Source organism: Mus pahari, chromosome 11 (genome assembly GCF_900095145.1).
Source record: "Mus pahari chromosome 11, PAHARI_EIJ_v1.1, whole genome shotgun sequence".
NCBI classification, from domain to species: Eukaryota; Metazoa; Chordata; class Mammalia; order Rodentia; family Muridae; genus Mus; species Mus pahari.
Genome location: NC_034600.1, coordinates 7,001,481 through 7,017,492, shown reverse-complemented (window position 1 = coordinate 7,017,492; position 16,012 = coordinate 7,001,481). Strand labels below are relative to the sequence as shown.

At 37.7% G+C, this 16,012-nt stretch overlaps 1 protein-coding gene across 1 annotated transcript in view; it reads right to left on the bottom strand.

Moving 5' to 3' along the window:
- Positions 1–14,297, bottom strand: part of Pcsk1 (proprotein convertase subtilisin/kexin type 1) — a 47,025-nt gene extending 32,728 nt beyond the window's left edge. The window contains exons 1-6 of the mRNA XM_021208402.2: positions 14,234–14,297; positions 13,804–14,018; positions 10,890–10,994; positions 7,696–7,806; positions 5,347–5,493; positions 4,039–4,115 (exon numbers count right to left, since the gene is read on the bottom strand). Of these exons, the coding sequence (XP_021064061.1) occupies positions 4,039–4,115; positions 5,347–5,493; positions 7,696–7,806; positions 10,890–10,994; positions 13,804–13,983 (620 nt within the window). The 5' untranslated portion in view covers positions 13,984–14,018; positions 14,234–14,297. The remainder of the gene's footprint in view (positions 1–4,038; positions 4,116–5,346; positions 5,494–7,695; positions 7,807–10,889; positions 10,995–13,803; positions 14,019–14,233) is intronic.
- Positions 14,298–16,012: the final 1,715 nt, after the last annotated feature.

Genomic DNA, 16,012 nt, shown 5'->3' with positions numbered 1-16,012 from the left:
TGAAGAGCAATGATAAGAATAATTTAGAGAGATAATTATGATAAAAATTGGTAACTAATAAGTCTCCAGTTGCTGAACAGGCTAACAGAATGGAGCCATTCATTTTTTAAACTTAAAGGGTCTTATGTCTGGCAATGTTCCAGAAAGTATTTCTTTTTTTTTTTTTTTTTTTTTTTGTAGCTTCTAATAAACAACTGGGATACTATCTTTCTGGCTGATAGTCAAGAAACACTCTAAGAAATATTTTCATTCTGAATTGGCTAAAAAAAAATCAAAATGTGTTTCTCCTTCTGCTCCCATCAAATGATACTGTTCTTGTCATGCTGATTTTTTAATGAAATGCAGTGCATCTTAGTTGCTAAGTGAGAAACCTTGACAATCATTAATTGTCAACACCACTACCATTGACCTTATCATCAAAATCATTTCAGTAAACACTTATTTACATTTCTTTGTGTTGATGTTCACAAATATATGCATATTTGCGTAATCTCCATATCTCCATAATAATACAGTTATATAAAATATTTCTTTTCAAAACATGCTGAGATTTAAACACACACATACATACACATGCATAAACACACATAGACATACACACACTATATATAGGTTTAATCTAACCTTTCTCTAAGACTGCTTTTAACTGCTGAACTGACGGCATGTTAACTCAACACCATATGGAAGATCTATGATTGCCAAGGCTCTGGAAAAGCAGGGTTTCAGGATGAGCATAAACACTATTATATGGTACTTTGGAATGCACTACAAGGGTAACATAGCTACCTCTTAGAACAAGAAAGAAAATCATTTTGGATATGGATTGTTTCCCAAAAGTCTCTACCTTGGTCCTATTGGAAAAGATTGGAACAAGTGGGTGGGTAGGGGAACAGAGGTGGGGGGAGGGGTATGGGAATCTTTCGGGATAGCATTTGAAATGTAAATAAAGAAAATAAAAAATAAATAAATAAATAAATAAATAAAATTCTCAAAAGATATAAAACTGTGCTATTTTGAGAGTTTCAGGAACCTCTTATGAGAGGATTTCTAGCTTTCTTCAGTATGGAAGAGCAAAATAAAGTTTTCCCCAAATTAATTTCAATTCAATTCTTCACTTTTAGTATTGATGATCATATAAATGAGTTGTTTAAATTTATTTTTCCAGTAAAATATTTTTATATTTCATGTTATTTGCTTTAAATTTTCTGTTTTTTTTTCTCTAGAACGAAATCTTGGGAAACTTTTCAGGTTAATATGTGAAGATACAATTTGTGAGTTTTATATCTGTGACACATTTAATAAGATGAGTTCTCCATAATTTCCTCACAATTTTTCTACTNATATGTCATCCAAGTAGTTTCCAGTATTTCAATGTTTTTTCTGTTACAAATATTGCTCCACTAAATATATTCAGATATCTACCTCATGTGGCTAAGGATACTGTTTCTTTATATAATTTTTATAAAACTGGCTGTTTGGAAGTTTCAAAAAAAAAAAAAATAAAAGGTAAATTTTTCTGTAACTAGGGATATATCCTAAAAGTTGATTGTGAGATAATTGGTCTTTTCCTCTCTGGTTGCTTCCTGTTGCTGTGAGGTGAGCAGTTTGTTCCACCACAATGGAACCACCATCCATCACAAATCCAAAGAGCAGCAGAGACAACTCACAATGGAATTAATCCTCTGAGACTGTGAGCTAAGGCAAATATTTTCTCTTTCTAGGTTGAGTTAATTTTGTTATAGTGATACAAATGTGGTTCATATAAGGTCTGAGTCCTCTTGACCAGAGAAATGGCAGAGTATCATGATACAAGTTATCACTCAGGATAACTACAATTATCCTGAAGCCAGACCCTAAGATCTGCATGAGATGGATATGCACTGCCTGCTGTCACTAACTCTCCCCAAAATCACATTTGGTTTCAGGCCAATTGCTCTTAGTCTTATTGAGGGGTGCAATGAATGTTGTTTTATACTATTTTAATAAAGTAATGCCTATTCCCAAGGACCTAGTGCACACTTTTTCAGGAACTTTCAGAAATACAGATTGCAGGTAGCTTATTGCCAGTTTTAGGTAAAAGTAGAAACAAAGAAGAGGCATTGAGATGTGGGTGATTTCCCTAAGGTTACCCTTACTTACTCCATACCAGTAACTGGCAAAGCTACAACTGCCAGCTGGGTCACCCCATATGGTTGTGTTCTAAAAGAAATGGTATTTCTCTTGTTTCTACCTGTCTTGACTGAGAAATATATCTGAAAGCTTGTCCATGAGCCCTGTTGTCATTTCCAAGATGTCTGTGCTTCTCCCAAAGAGGCACCAGTAGCATTTCCACTTTATTGTTACTTAAATGCTGTTTTTCCAAAGTGTATTTGTGGTTAACTCCATTACTAAAAGCCAGGAAAATGGCACTAAAGAATCATGTATAAATCTTACACTGCTTTCCTTTTTCTTCAAGGAAGAAACAGACACCTGAAAGTGGAAGCCAAGTTTATATGGCCCAGGTTCTCTTTGTGTTCTGTGTTGGCCTTCTAGAGGTAGGGTGTCAGGGGTAGTTATGGATCAGCAGACCAGAAAAAACATCCTTTTGTAGATGTACAGGATCTTTACAGTCAACCTTCAAGGAGCTGAACAATAGGTAATAGGTGCTGAGGCAGGCACTGCGTGTCTGGGATCTTTACCTGAAGAGGAGGTGTTGGAGTAGAAGACATGTGGATTGTATTCAAGTTAAGAGTAAGCGCAACTTCTAGTCTGAGTCAAATGCCCCTGAGAGGTGGTCCTTGTTTGTAGTTTGCTACCTAAATCTGATGTCTGCCTAGAGAAGGGACCAGGTACCCAAATACAATTAATGAGAATGGGTAGGGCTAGTTGGAGTGAGTAGAGTGGAGTTGGGGAGAAAAATCTACGTTTCTGAGAGAAGGATGGGGCAAGAAAGTGTTCTCATTGGAAGTAAGGTTGAGGTAGAGAGGGATATAATGTGAGTTGGGCTCCTTTATATAAAAGAAGTGTGCCAGAGATGTCACAAGAAGGCAAACAGGGTATCTGTTCCTTAGGCAGGTCAAAGAAAAATAACTTTAAATTAACCTTACTACCCAAGACATACGGGCCCCAGAGGAAAGAGAACCAGTTCATGTTTCATGGGGACTGCTTCACACACCAAGATCTTTCAAGATTGTTCCTATCTTGACAGCAACAAGTCCCAGTTATGACTCCAATTTCATCTCCTTTGACGAAAGTCTCTTCTGAGTGGAGAAAATGTGTGGCTCTCCTTTAAGTTTGTAAGAAATATCAGTCCTAGATAAAAGGCTCAAATGGACATGGCCACTTTGAGATTAAGTCTGTAGAGTAAAGATTCTTTAGGATTAGGAGAAGGGATTTAAAGCCTTTGGTTTCTGGCATTCTTTGGCCTCTAGCTTTGGAAGGACTGGCTAGTTCTTCTCTTCATTTATACTGTGAAACTCTAAGGTGGAAGCTGTTAGTTCAAGAGTCAAGAGCTCTCCCATTTTTCTCTCTTGAAGTTTCTTGACTGCTTCAATACCTTCAAGACTGAGATGGATGCAGAAAGCAAGGCTCTGCTGCATGTTCTTGTCTGCTGTCTGGCCATGACCTTCTGGTGGAACCAGATTACAAAGCACATTTGCTACCATAATGGAGATTTGTTGGGTGTTATATTGAGTTGTGGACATTTCTTTTTGTTCCTCTTTCATGAAAAAAGGGGAAAGGAAGGCATACAATTTATATCTATTACATTTCTAATATTTTCACTAAGCTACAAATACTCAGTTACACTTTAGGAGCTAAGTTTATAATGCAAGAAGGACAACCTTATAAAGTAAGAAATTTAAGTAAGTATGTTTCTATAAATTAAAAGCAATATGAAAGCAGGTTTTTGTTCCTGCTTTAAAAGCAATGAAATATGGTATAGAGAGTGGTTTACATTTATCAAGACTTGAAATTGGACCAAATTTATAGTAAAAGTCTCCAAAACAAGATGAAAACATTGTACATAACGTTATTCCTCCAGAATGCACATTTACTCACTTGTTTTCATTTGTGAGATCATATCTGGGAAATGGATCATGATCATTATCGTTAAAATCATAGCTAGCCTCTGGATCCTAAAGAAGCAACAAAAATAACAGCATAGTGTCATAAAAGGCAGCACTTTTAGAGCCTGGCCCTTCCTGAAAGACAGCTCCAAAGAGTGTACTTTAGAGCTTCTAGCCTGACTGAGCTGATTATATTCACAAGCCAGGAGCAATGATGAGAAGGCACCCAACACTCAATGTCTGTATCAGACTCATATTTCATAGATACTCATAAAACTGAAAAAGTTAGCATTCCATAGGTGCAGCTGTCTCATTTTTCAGAAACAAATAGGCTCGAGACAATAATGACTTATAAGGCTACAGGGCTAATTATTTATGTGTGACATACATCCCTTCATAACAAAGATGCAGAGGTGGCTGTGGGGTGGGTTAACTTCTTTAATGCTTTTCTTTAGGCTTCTTAGGCACAGTAAGAAGCCATAAAATTTAATTACTGAAAACTTACTTGAAATTCAAGAAAACTTTCCTTGTCCATCTTCTTTTTCAATCTTACTGCTGCATTTAAGCATCTCTGACTTAAACACTCTGTCACCATGGTTACTATTCCCCTATATTTTAATAATTCTTCATTTCTACTCTGGGTTTTTTTTTTTTTTAATCTTGTCCCTACATTCCCCTTTCCTTTGTAGTTTAGTTTTGAATTATAGCTTGGGAAATTTGGATAGGTAGAAAAGAACAAGAGAAAGAGAAAGGATAATTTGATAAATGGAACATTTAGCATTCTGCTTTAAAGACAAAAGATCGATTATGGAATCCTTGTTCTAGTAGGAACTATACTGACATTTATTCATTTTCCCACTTCTAGTAAACTCTTCCATTCTTGGCTTCACATTTTTTTTCTGAACTGCTCATCTTGATTTTGTATAGTAGGAATTACTTTATATAACTTTAGGATTAAGGGATACTGAGCCATAAAGAATTTGAGAAAGTAACCAATAAAAGGTTGTCAGGCATTAAGTTGGTCTGACCGATTTCAGCTCTAAATTCAGTATGGCTCCTGGTCTGAAGGATTTTTAATTTTCACTTGTGTAAGGGCCCCTTATCCCACTTCCATTGTCATGTGCAATTTGAGTTTGCTGGACTCTTCTTATGCTTACTAATACAAAACACATTTAGACCCACCGATAAGAGGCCCAGGGACTGTCCCTAGGACAGCCCAGCTCTCTTCAAGGAAAGAAAAGCCCTGCTTGTCTGCAGAAATGACTCCCTAAGTGACAGAAATAGGACAGTTCAGACTCACATAATTGGCATAAATGTCTGTGTGATTCCACTCCAAGCCATCATCCAGCACAGTAATAACAACTCCTTTGCCAGTAATACCCTTTTGCCAAACAGGTATTACGTGAAGGTCCAGCTTGGGCAGAGCTGCAGTCATTCTAGTATCTTGCTAGTGAAGAAAAACAAGAGACATTGGGAAAAATCATTATCTTTCTTGCTTAAACATGAACATAAGGACATTTTTTTCTTTTTCCTTGGGTAACAAGAAAAAGGGAATTGGGTAAAGTTGAGGGTACAAGCCAAATAACCCATTTTATGCTAGTCTTCTAGTTGTCCTATGGAAAAATCAGACATGAATTATTCTTGTATCTTAACTACATGTATTCTTTTTTTTTCTAGTTGTATTAACTAGCTCAAGCTTTCCTTGTACTAAAGCTTTATTTGATGGTATATGTTTTCTTCTCCCTGTTCTAAGTCTTAATTGCTACATTAAGGACTCATATTTGAGTTTCTTGGAGAAATATTTTCCTAAGAGAGAAATAAGCACGTGGAATGACTAGAAGACTATAGTCCTACTAGAAATTGAAATTTAATAGTCTTTTTCTACATATATACAATTTAAGTAGTTGTTTCCCTTTCAGGTAATTTTCCTGATATAGTGTGGTACTATACAGAAGAGCTGGGCAACAAGATAACACAGATAGGAACACATTCCTAAGCATGTGAGACAAGCAGTAAATGAGTACCAGTTCTGTGGAGATGGAGTCAGCAAACAGTATTTATACAACAATAATATAAAGCCCATAAGTAGACTGTCACCTTGTCAATGTTCTGCATACAAATGTAGTAGTAAGGAAGAGACATTAGGTGATCTTGAGGCTGCATGAGAAGAGTTGGAAATACATAACATTTTGATGGGCAAATGGTAGAAAAGAAGGCTCCCATGTAACTTGCAAGAGTATTTATAATACATAGTTGTTAAGAATATGTCCTCTGAAACCATGAATTATGGCCCTACTAGTACTGGCCATGAGATTTAAACAAATTATTCAACTTGACAATGTCTCTTTTTCTTCATTGATAAATGGTTAAAATTAGGAGTTCTATCTATCGTAGTAGTACAAGATAGTTGTAGGAGAAAATGAGTTAGTGATATCAAACACTTAGAAAGCAACTTAGATTATTTTTTAGTCAATATACAAAATGTGTCTTCTGTTGGAATCAGCAAGCATTGTTTAATTTATAAACTGGCACGAGGAACTCCTGGCCTTCCATGTCTAATATAGAAACAAAAACCTTAGCTTGTGGCTGTGAGAACTCTATTCTCAGCCACAAATCCTGCTAATAGTAGTCTATGTCTCCAGGCTTGACATTACAACATCAGAGAACATTTTGAAGGCAGGTTCATACACCAGTTAAGGTGTAGTAAATAACTCAAAGGAAAAATGATTTGCAAGGTTAAGTATTTGTAAATAAAGTTTTCTAGCATTTCTTCCTTTTGCCTCATTTAAAGATTCTTGTTGGAATTATGTCAAAGAATTGTTGGTTTGGACTGCATATTGTTTTGACTACTCTCTATGAGTGATCTAGAGTAAATTCCACCACCATAGTGGTCTTAATATGAGTGATGTGTCTGAAAGTTCTTTCTGGCTAAGACATGATTCCTTTGCACTTGCACGAGCTACACTTAAGATGACACAAAGACAAGGAGCACTAAAAGGTGGATTTGTTTTAGACACCCATTCAGCAAAACAAAAGATTACCATCAAGAAACTTCTATCGGCACTACTTTTTAGATAGTATAACCTTCTGCTAACTCTTTATTATATGTTGTGATGACTTATCTTGGTTGTCAACTAAACTACATTTGGAACCTGTGACAGATTTTCTTCTTAGTTAAATGGTTTGAAGTGAGAGGACCTACTTCTAACCCATGTCTTCTGAGGTAGGAAGATACTTCTTTAAACTGGGCCATAGCTTTGGCAGCTACCCTATATGAAGGACATGGATGAAAATGCTAGCTCTCTCTTTGCCTTCTTGCATTCATTAGCAAGTCCATTCCTTGCCTGGCATTAATGATTTCAGTATATATAGAAGACCAGCTGAGACTTACAGACTCATGGACTGAACAACTACTGGGTTCCTGGACCTTTCATTGGTAGATGGCCATTGTCAGAATAGCTGGAACACAGCTCATAAGCCATTCTAATAAATACCCTTTATATATGATAAATATACAGAGATAATAAATAGATTTTTCTATAAATTCTGTTCTCTAGAAACTCTAATATAGATATACAGACAGATCCACCATGAAGATGTTGTAGCAGTATAAAGAGCCTAGATCCTAAATGGTCCTTTCAGTACTTACCAAGTACCACTGCTGATTCCACATTGGATCATTGAAGAGATCCAATGCTGAGTCTTTTTGAACTGAACGTTTACTTCTCTCTTTTTCATACTGTTGTTCAGCCCACATCACCTATAAATATTTTTATAATAAGAAAATTAAAATCATGCTTCTACCTAGATATAATTATCTCCCCTCTATCTTTGAGACCCTTCTCCCTAAAGTTCACATATCATAGTGATGTTTTGCCTGACTGCAACTCAAACTCCCAGCCTAGGGAGAAGATTGCCTTCTGAGGAGACAAGTGTTTCCTCCATTACAGTAAAAGTGTACTCTTAGCAGGAGGAGAAGCAGTAAGGACAACAGTGAGACCTTCAGATCATTCCCACTGTGCTTACAATGGGAATAGACCTACAGAATGTTGTCATAAGAAAACAGGCCACAATGCAAATTTGTCCATTTCTATAGACAAGTCAACAAGTCAATAAGCCGGGAGGCTTCAGGGACTGTTGGTACAGCACTCTTGCTGCTTCATTTCTCTCTCCACAGTCAAAGGGAAAAATTTCAAGTGTTATGGAATAATGGTGCTATGTGGGCAAATTTGAAACGTTGGCTCCCTTGTGCTTTTACCTCCTGCCTAAGTATATTTAATATGAGAAACAGATTGAAGACCTGAGGTGATAAATGACTAGTCACACCTGTCATTAATTCAGCCTCATACATTATGCAAGCAGATCTGACAATACAAAAATTACCTGGTCCACATCTGTGGCATAATCTTATTATACCAGAGGCCTGAAGAGAATACAGGAATATATTGTAGTTATTATCATTATGAGATAATATTATATTCTTATTTTGCTGGGAAACACCACTATTTCCTGCTTCAAGTACAGTTTTTCTGTTATGTATGTGGTAACAGTCCACTGTGAGGTAGGATATATTTAATATGAGAATTTCCATTAGTCAAATCCAAAAATTAAAACTGAAAAACAAATTTCAGATGAAGGCCAAAGATATCCACTGGGAATGTCTTGAATTTTCAATTAGAAAGCATATTGGAAGCTAATTATAAATACATGGAGGGACTGGAAAGCCAGCAATTAAGTGCCTGTATTTTCAAACTCAAACATTTTGGCTTAAAATACCACATTTACTTGAAATACATTTTCTGTTGTCTAGCTTGGTCTTTGGAAGGGGACCACTTAAAGTTGGGAATTTCATCAGCCTGTAAATGTGGACTTTTTGGTGCATTTCATGAAGTATATTTAAAAGAATATTTTCCTCCATTATAAAAGTGCAGCAAAATGAATATCAAGAGCAGACTTTTAAAATGGCATAAAAAAGTGGCACTGCCATTTGATCAGATAAACATCCAATTGTAGCAAACCACGCTGTGATTAATGTCATTAGCCAGAATTGCATATTAATCTCTAGATGAACAGATTAAATGGAATGGAGAAAATTGTCAGTGCCTTCTGATTATGTGCATAATGAGTATCATGTGTTTCATTATAAATAATGCTTTGGATTTTAATCTACAAAAAGTACTAAATGCCATCTTGTCCAATGCAAGCTTCTAGCACTCCAATGTATCTCCTACAGTAAAATTATTCTGAGGGAAAGTATTCATAAGATTATATAATCTACTTGTAATAAATTTTTATTGATGAGTAATAATTATACTTTTGTTGTATCTTGGGGTTTCCTCAAAATTCAGTGAAATAACTGAAGAGGAGAATTAAGCCATCTGTTCATTTGCATGAGACATTTTGAATAAAAATAGCTGGAACACTCTTCTACTCTGTGCAGATTCTTCCATGAAAATGAGAAGGGATTTTAGTTTGAATTCCTCATACATTAATGTTGGGCATCTATTTAAGCAGAGAAGGAATTCTTTCAGCCTTTTCCAAGGATTAAGTCTAGTTAGAGTACTGGATGCTGGCCTGCTTTTTAGAGCCCACATACAAGAAGCCATCTACTTTGGTGGAGGGCATAAGAGAAGATCTCACTAGACAAAAGAACTTTATGATTAAAGTTGCTGGTTTCCAGTTTGGTCTGCTACATCTAGCCATAGGTTGAGACAAATAGCTACCAATAGGCCACCATGAGCTGTAGGATTGTGGTCCTTGATCCTGATAAAGTATCATCAATGTGGTAGGTTCTACTACTTTTGAATCCGGCAGCCCAAATCTCAACAATTTTCTCTCCTCATAATGTTTTCTTATTAAAAAAAAATCAAGGAGGAAGCCAAACCACGAAGTAGTTCATAGGCTTCCTATATTCCACATACTTTCAACTGTTATGACACCATCTCCTTTCTGTGTCTTCTTGTCCCTCCCAAAGTTAAGATAATACTTTGTATTTCTCACTTTTTTTTTTAATCTAGGTGTCCTAAGCAATATTAGTCTTGTACACAGACATTTGTTCAAGCACCATACATTTCTCCAGAAATTCCATGGTCAGAAAAGAAGACAGCATTGTCATACAGTATTCCACTACTCCTTGAAGCATAGCTGCTGACCTTGAAATTAGACCCCCAAATCAATAGGTATATTAAATATTTATTCAAATTTTCTTTACCCTATTTATCTATATTTACCCTAGATATTTTTTGCTGTTGGCAAATAAATATGACTTGGTGTACAAACCAGGATGTAAAAGAGTTGATACTGACACAACATAACACGTTTTGAAATACTTAACTCATAAAAAAAATAGAGTAGAAGCTTTCTTATAAACACTAATATTTTTATTAGTGCAAATAGTAAAAAGCTTTTCAATTACATGGAAATGTTATTAAAAATCTGGCTACACATTTCTTAAGCATCATTGAATAAATATTAAAATAATCTTTACATATTCTGAATTCAAGGATTTGAAGAAGGAACATTTCATATCTGCCATATGACATAAAAGGCTGTTGACTGACTAGAGTCAATTATTTCATCAATGTCTCTCTGATTTTCTGGCTTCAAAAGTCAACTTTAGATATGTAAATATATACCATACATAACTAAGCATATGTATAAAGTTAACATTTGTTAGCTTAATTCAATCCAAACATATTATGAGCACGATTCCATAGAAAGCAATAATAAGCAATTAAAGATCAGTAGTCATGGTCACAGTACAAAAGGATCAAATGCCTCTGTTGGGAGTCCTATAGAAAACAGTTGATTAGGCTGAGAATTTGAGAACAAATGCACACTTACACGTTCATCATCAGATAACCTCTTAGTGATATGAAGAGCACTTCTTCGGGACCTTCGAGGATGATTTTTGTGTTTGAATAAATAGTGATTTTCAAGTGATCCAATCTATTAAAAAATCAAAATAACAAACCACTTTCTTCAAAATGTATATATAGACTAAAAAAAAACTAACACAGCTAGTTGTCTTAAAAGTATTTTCCATTAAATCCACTGATACTAACTTTTACCTTATAAGCAAGGCACAGAAGGTTTGAGATGGCCCTTGTTATATATTTCACTTTGGCTTCATACTTGAGAATAGTGATGCTTCTGTTTCATATATTCTAGAGGTAGTACCTTGATTTTTTTTTAGATGAAAAAAAATACTTCTCAATGCCTATTTGAACAAACATATTCTGCCAGGAAACAATTATTGGTGGAATATATGAAAATCCCTTCAGATTTATTAGCTAAATAAATTTAACATTTAGTTAAAGTAAGATATTGTAGGTATAAACTGAATCAATTGTGATAAATGTTATCAGCCATTATTGGTGTTTTTTTACAAGTTCAATGCTTTCAGGAAATGTACTGTCTTTAAGATTGGGGCCTCACCTCTGGATATGTGTACTTACTGGTGGTTATCAATACCCTCTGGTTCATTTAGAAGTATTGTTTAATTTTTTTTTTACATAAAACAGTATAAAACGTGAATTGAATAAATCACTTAATGCCTATTTTTTTAAATTAAAAGATAGACAATTGTATTGTTTAAAAAAGTGTATGTTCTTTAAGTTGTAAGTTCTCATCACTGAGAAAACCACTTTCAGTAGAAATTCTGAGGTTTGTTTCCAAAGCAGAGCCTTGGGCAGAGAATCTCCTGAGAGCCTTAGATGGGACTGGGAGGACATGTTGAAAGCCATGAGACAAGGTTCTACCCTCAGCTGGCCACCTTGTCTCTACCCTCTTCCGACCTTTGTCATGAGGCTGTAATGTTAGGATGCTTATCTTAGGCCGGTTTTAGAGATGCTGGACAAAATGGGAAGTAAGCAGAGCCAGGAAAGCACCATTAGTCTTTTTAAAATTATTTTTGAAACTTTTGTTATTGAATATGACACTTTAACGAAAAAAATGACTAGAGGGAAGCTAGTTTATTTTGAAAAATACTTTTTATACATAGTGGTCTAGGTGTAGATGTGTGTATGAAATTGATGTGTGGCATGTGGGGGAAGAGAGTCTTATGTTTCACAAATATCAAGCTGCTGACTAAATATCACCTCTCCCACCTAGGACATACAAATTTCCATGATGCTTGTATTACCCACCTGGAAAATTCCATCAGCTACTCTCTCGCTTTGGTCCCCAAATGTTCAAGAATTACACACAATAACCAAACAATTCGAAGTAGCTTTGTGTCTGTTCCCCCTGTAAACTACTTTCTATGCCTGGAGTGACTTCTCTACTCTTACTCATCATGTTCTTCTGGCAGCCTCAGACTTTTCTCAACTCCTGTGTAGTAGATATTTTCAATAGCTTTCTTTCATGCCCCCCAAATTCCCTTCTACCTTTCCCCCCTTCTATCAAGAAAATGCTGAATTAAACCAACTACAACATCTCTCACACAAATTGCATTCAGGTGCAATTATTTATTTCTAGTCCATTGTCCTTACCATTTCTGATCCTCCTTTTAGTCTTCAGCCCCTGAGGCACAGCCTGGAACTGTTCAGAAAGGCTCTGGGAATTTTAATGAGTTTCATGCTGGGACTTTCAGGACCATTTATCCCACAAAGTTATAGAATGAAGCCTCTGGCTAGAGAAGGAATATTTCCTAGCGGATTGATGTATGGAATAGACACTGCCTATGCCGATTACTCATCTGTGACTTCTGAGTCTCAGTCACCACCTCCAGAATAGAAAACGCGCCAAAATGTTTTACAACTCTTTACTCCCTCCTTTCCCCCTTAACTGTGGACAATTTCTGTGGTAATGGTGAGGGGTTTGACTCCATTTCAAGGGAAAGAAATGCTCAGATTAGAAATCACACCCTCTGTGATTCTCCTTTGGGACTGCTCTGCCAAGCAGGTTCCCACTTAATGCTTCTGCGCGCCCCTCCCCACCTGTTTGTTAATTCAGCATACACTTGGACAAATATCAGTTTATCACATAATCTGAAAACCCCAGGAAATGTTTGTGCACTTGGCCGAGGTACAAGAAGGAAAGGCATCCTTTTCCCACAGTCATTTCTGCAACCAGACGAGGCTAAGACACTGGCCATGCAAAGTTAGGAAGCTCAGACTTCACAGTTATCAGGGAAAATCCTGTACTTCCCCGTTGGAGATGCTCCGACTCTTTCCCTTACCTAATCCCCTTCCAGTTTCCCCTACAGAATCTAAACTACCACCACCATCACCTGACTGGGGAGTCACTAGTACCAGCAGCTGGGCGTGCCCTTACACACAGGAATCTTCAAGCCTGCCTGTCCCCTGTTTTCAGTACTGGGAGCTGGTGCTGCCATATTGAAAAAGAAGGAAAGCGTCAGCTCTGGACCCAAGCCTCCTGTGTCCCAGAGGGCCGAGCTCACTTCCTCTCCCAAGATAGACGAGAACCCCTGTGCGCCTCAAGTTCCCCGAACAAACGTAAAAGGCTTTTTATTTCATTTTCCAAACCTCGAGGAGGAAGAGGATTTCAAGTCTAGAGCCGACAGCAGAGAGAACAGTGTCGGCTGAGCTGGGGCAGCTTCCTCTTGTTTAGCGGCGCCCAGCCCAAACAGTAAATAATGCAAGCATTTCTTCTCTAAAAGCGCGAGCAGGGGGAGGATTCTCCTAGCTGCTTGCGACACTGAGCGCCTGGTAGCGCATGCTGCGGCTCCCACTGCACTTTAGCCCTACCAGCGTCCTTAAGCCCCAGAAAGTTTTTCGAAAGTGGAAACTCTTACCTGACCCAAAAGATCATACCCCAGTTCTTCGGCGATGGCAGAGGCAGCTTCTGGCCCTCCGGGAATCTCCGCCGCCCATTCATTGACAAACTGCCTCTTCGCTTTTACACTGTTTAGTGCGCACCAAACGCAAAAGAAGGCGAAAGCAGTACACTGCAGAGTCCAGCCTCTTTGCTCCATGGCTCAAAACCTTGCTCTCACACAAGCAGGAAGGGCTGGGAGAAAAGAAGCAAGATCAGAGACACACCAGATAGACTCGACCTTTCCACCCAGCAGCTCAGAATCTCTCCTGGGTCTGGATTGCTCTACTAGAGCTAGGAGGCTCACTGGGAGAGGCTGGGCGGCGAGAGCGAGCGCTCACTAAAGCGCTTCAGTCTCCCGACTGAGTGGAGCCCCAGCCTTCCCAACCAGAATAGAAATGAGTGTTTACACGTCAAATCGACGAAAGCCATCTCTTGACGTCAGATCTACCTGGACTGAGAACTGGATGGTATTCCCGGCGGGGTGGAGAAGTGACTAAAATAGGCAAGGGAAGGATTAAGAAAAGGAAAAGAAACTGGTGGGATTGGTCAGTTCTGCTGTCTGTTCATAAATACTGTAGCTGTGAGAAACATCTCCATTCTTCAAAGAGAACCGTCTCATTTGAATATAACTATCAAGATCCCAAGGCAGGAAGCACAACAATTACCCCTCATTACCTACCCCCCCTTCCATCTATTTTCTCTGTGTTACCTTATATCTCCTATAAATGTGCCTGGTGATGAGGAATGAGGATAGGATTCTTATAATGGTTCCTGAGTATCAGCTTTTGTTATAAAACAGACACAACCTAGGACTAGTGTTTTGATCTTTCAGAGGCTGGGAACAGAGGAAGGAAGCTACCTGATGCATTGCTTCAAATCCTGTAAGAAAATAAGCACTTCCTCTAGACAGTGTTGAAACAACGTTTTTATAGTGCGTTTTAAATCACTTGTAGTTCCTCCTCTCTTGCTTTTGACCCCTACAGTTTCTAAAATTCGACCTCAGATCATTTGGAGCCCAGCGCCACCATCATTACAGTGTTTACATTAAAAGAAAAGAAAGGGAAGATTGATTGATTAGCAACATGAGTTTTTAACATAGAAACATGTTTTAAATTTTCAACGAAGAGGTTCAGAGCCCCAAAGACTTTCATATCGACTCAGTGAAGGGAGGGGCAACTTACATTAACTCAGAACTTTCTATTTTTCCCTCACTGGAGATTTCAATTATGGAGCTGACTTAAAGCTGTGCCGATACTTTCACATAAAATATAGCATGGATCTTTGTGGAATACAGATTGCCCTTAGAGGGAGAATAAGAGAATGCCTCTATGCCCACCTTCGAAACAGCAATCATACTTCCTTGATGGACTCTAATTGGAGGGATTGAACAGAGGAGAGCAAACCCCAGCCCTTAATATTCAGCACCGATGTGTGGACAGCGATAGTCTCAACGCCTCTATGAAAGCCTTCTGAGCAGAAAGGGCTCTGCTGCCCTGGCCAGCTCTCAGCAGCTTTCTGTTTGACCTCCTTGGAACAGCAAAGTAGAAAGCCTTAGTGGAAGTCTGATGAAGGTCATGATGGTTGCTATGTGCATCTTGTTCGCTGTTTTGGCAAGGAAAAGAAATTGAGAGGTGTAATTTTTTTTTTTTTCTGAAAAAAATTCTTTAAACTAAAGGGCGTGGGAGTGGAGGATGGGAGAAGGTGTATGGCATAAAGCAAGAAAAGGAAGGCTACAGGGAAAGGGGACTACAACAATCAGAGAAAAGAAGCAAGAGATGTTCCCCACTATATAAAAACAAGGCAAGACTTGATGAAGGGTTCAGTAGTGAATGTGTTTGTGTATACTGTGGGTGTGCTCAGAAGCCAGAACACAATGTTGGGCGTTCTGCTCTATCACTTTTTGCCTTATTTCCCTTGAGACAAGGTCTCTCACTGAACCTGGGCTAGGCTGTCATTCAGCAAGCTCCAGTGACCCCCCCCCCCCTGTTTCTGTCCTTCATAACCCTGAGATTAAACCGGACCTAGGTTTTTGGGTTTTTTTTTTGTTGTTGTTATTTTTTGTTTTTTGTTTTTTGTTTTTTTTAAAAAAACAGGATTGCTGGGATCTAAATTCTAGCGCTTAATTTTTTTTCAGTAATATTGTGATCTTTCTAGTTTTTATAGGGAAGGGAATACTTCAGATATTT